This window comes from Scylla paramamosain, unplaced genomic scaffold (genome assembly GCF_035594125.1).
Source record: "Scylla paramamosain isolate STU-SP2022 unplaced genomic scaffold, ASM3559412v1 Contig5, whole genome shotgun sequence".
Classification (NCBI taxonomy): Eukaryota; Metazoa; Arthropoda; class Malacostraca; order Decapoda; family Portunidae; genus Scylla; species Scylla paramamosain.
This window is the reverse complement of record NW_026973670.1, coordinates 1,650,001-1,652,500: the sequence shown is the minus strand read 5'-3', so window position 1 is coordinate 1,652,500 and position 2,500 is coordinate 1,650,001. Positions and strand designations below refer to the sequence as shown.

Here is a 2,500-nt window from a genome sequence, read left to right as displayed (position 1 = left end):
TTAATCTGTCACTACAACCATAAAAATTACCTTAAAAACTCGTGCAGCTTCAAAATTGAGATTATGTGACAGTTGACTGTGTTCAGACTGCGTGCCGTGTGCTACATGTTCTGATTAAACTCCTTATTTTAACCTAGATGGAAACAACCCTTTGCTCACCACTGGAGTAGTAGCAGTAGAAGTAGTGATAACATGTACATAGTAGTAGTAGTAGTAGTAGTAGTAGTAGTAGTAGTAGTAGCAAAACACACACACACACACACACATAAACACGAAAGAAAAACAAAATACCACAACAACTTCTAATACTTGACTTAACACTCCTAACCTAGCAGCTAACACTCACAGACACACGCAGGCTCATGGCCAGCCCAAGTTCCGTTTTCTGTGCATTTGCGTGTTGGACTCTGCAGAATGGCGTATCCCTTGCCACACCCGTAACTCGCCACACTTCCGATCCTGTTTGGGAGAGAGTGAAGTGTGGTAGCGTGTGGTTGGCGTGGCGGAGGCTTGGAGGAAAAGTGGAGGAAGGTGTGTATGTGAGCAGAAGCTTGGAGGTAAAGTAGGAGGGGAAATATGGATTGTGGGAGGAATATGGCTGACTGAAATGTGAGACTGTCTTATAAACACTATTTTGGCTATGCGGCAAGACTCGCACGATGGTCTGCCGTGGAGGAAAGGTGGAGCAAACACTAAGGAAGATATGTACGGGAGAAAAATCGTGGAGGTAACTTGTGGAGGGAGATGTGGAGGAAAGAAGAGGAACAGGAATATGGAAAAAGGCCTATGTAAAGTTAGACTATCTTAAAACTTTGTTTTACAGTGAACAAACGGGATACAACACCAGAAATAGAGGAAAAGAGGAGGAGGCAGTAGACACCTGCCCAAACGATAATTACTCCCAGTGAGGTGCGCAGCACTGGATGAGGGGCTGCTGTGAACTTATCATTAAACCCAGCTGTGACCTCACTGAACGTTTCCCTTTGTCTCACAACACAAGTGGACAGTCACAGCCTGCCCTCTAAAGACAACTCTCTTCCTCCATACAAAACAACAAGCACCTAATTACACACACAATCTTCACTCTAAATTCAAAATTATCATGGCGACTCTACACCAGCCTCGGAGTCCCCAGGTCAGACTGCCCTTCTGACGACGAACCTACGTGTCTTGACACCCCCCTCAACTTTTTCTTCACTAACTTTTGCAACATTCGCGGTCTAAGATCTAATTTTCAATCTGTAGAACACCACCTCTCCTCTTCTAAACCTCATCTTCTTTTCCTCACTGAAACTCAGGTGTCTGAGGCAACAGACAGTAGCCCCTTTTCTGTTCCCTCCTACTTTATCCTCATTTTCGATCCAAAGCTGGATGCTGCGTTTATGTGCTCAATGACTTAACCTGCTCTCGTGCCCACGCTCTTGAATCTTCCGAGTTTTCCACCATCTGACTACGACTACAGAGTCACTCTCAAACTAAATTTATCTGTGCTGTATACCTCTCTCCTAACTCCTCTGACTATAAGAAATTCATTAACTACTTAACTTCCAAAGTGGAGCACATTCTGACCCTCTTCCCTTTTGCAGAGATCTTCATTCTTCGAGACTTCATTGTTCATATCTGTATCTTGTCCTATCACTCTAATCCCTCCTCAGGATTCCCCTAAGTGAACCTTTGCTAAAAAATTTACCTTGGACGATTCTGGGCTTGTTCCTCCCTCTCCTCCACCCTCTGACTACTTCATGCCACCTATTAAAATTCTTCACAATGATGTTTTCCATGCCCTCGCTGGCCTAAACCCTCGGAAGGTTTATGGACCTGATGGGGTCCCTCCTATTGTTCTCCGAAACTGTGCCTCCGTGCTTGCACCTTGCCTAGTCAAACTCTTTCAGCTCTGTCTGTCAACATTTACCTTTCCTTCTTGCTGGAAGTTTGCCTACATTCAACCTGTTCCTAAAAAGGGTGACCGTTCTAATCCCTCAAACTACCGTCCTATTGCTTTAATTTCCTGCTTATCTAAAGTTTTTAAATCTATCCTCAGGAAGATTCTTAAACATCTATCACTTCACAACCTTCTATCTGATCGCCAGTATGGGTTCCGTCAAGGCCGCTCTACTGGTGATCTTCTGGCTTTCCTTACTGAGTCTTGGTCATCTTCTTTTAGGGATTTTGGTGAAACTTTTGCTGTTGCCTTGGACATATCAAAAGCTTTTGATAGAGTCTGGCACAAAGCTTTGATTTCCAAACTACCCTCCTACGGCTTCTATCCTTCTCTCTGTAATTTCATCTCAAGTTTCCTTTCTGACCGTTCTGTTGTTGCTGTGGTAAACGGTCACTGTTCTTCTCCTGACTTCTGATCTCTCTAAAATTTGTGATTGGGGCAGAGCAAACTTGGTATTGTTCAGTGCCTCAATAAGTCAATTCCTCCACCTATCAGCTGGACACAACCTTCCAGACAACTCTTCCCTCTTCTTCAGTGACACTCAACTGTTCCCCTCTT

At 44.2% G+C, this 2,500-nt stretch overlaps 1 protein-coding gene across 1 annotated transcript in view; it reads right to left on the bottom strand.

The window, feature by feature from the left end:
• The window catches only part of LOC135096618 (CUB and sushi domain-containing protein 1-like), a 22,412-nt gene that overhangs the window by 10,772 nt on the left and 9,140 nt on the right, over positions 1 to 2,500 (bottom strand). The window contains exon 11 of the mRNA XM_063998247.1: positions 347 to 459. Within this exon, the coding sequence (XP_063854317.1) occupies positions 347 to 459 (113 nt within the window). The remainder of the gene's footprint in view (positions 1 to 346; positions 460 to 2,500) is intronic.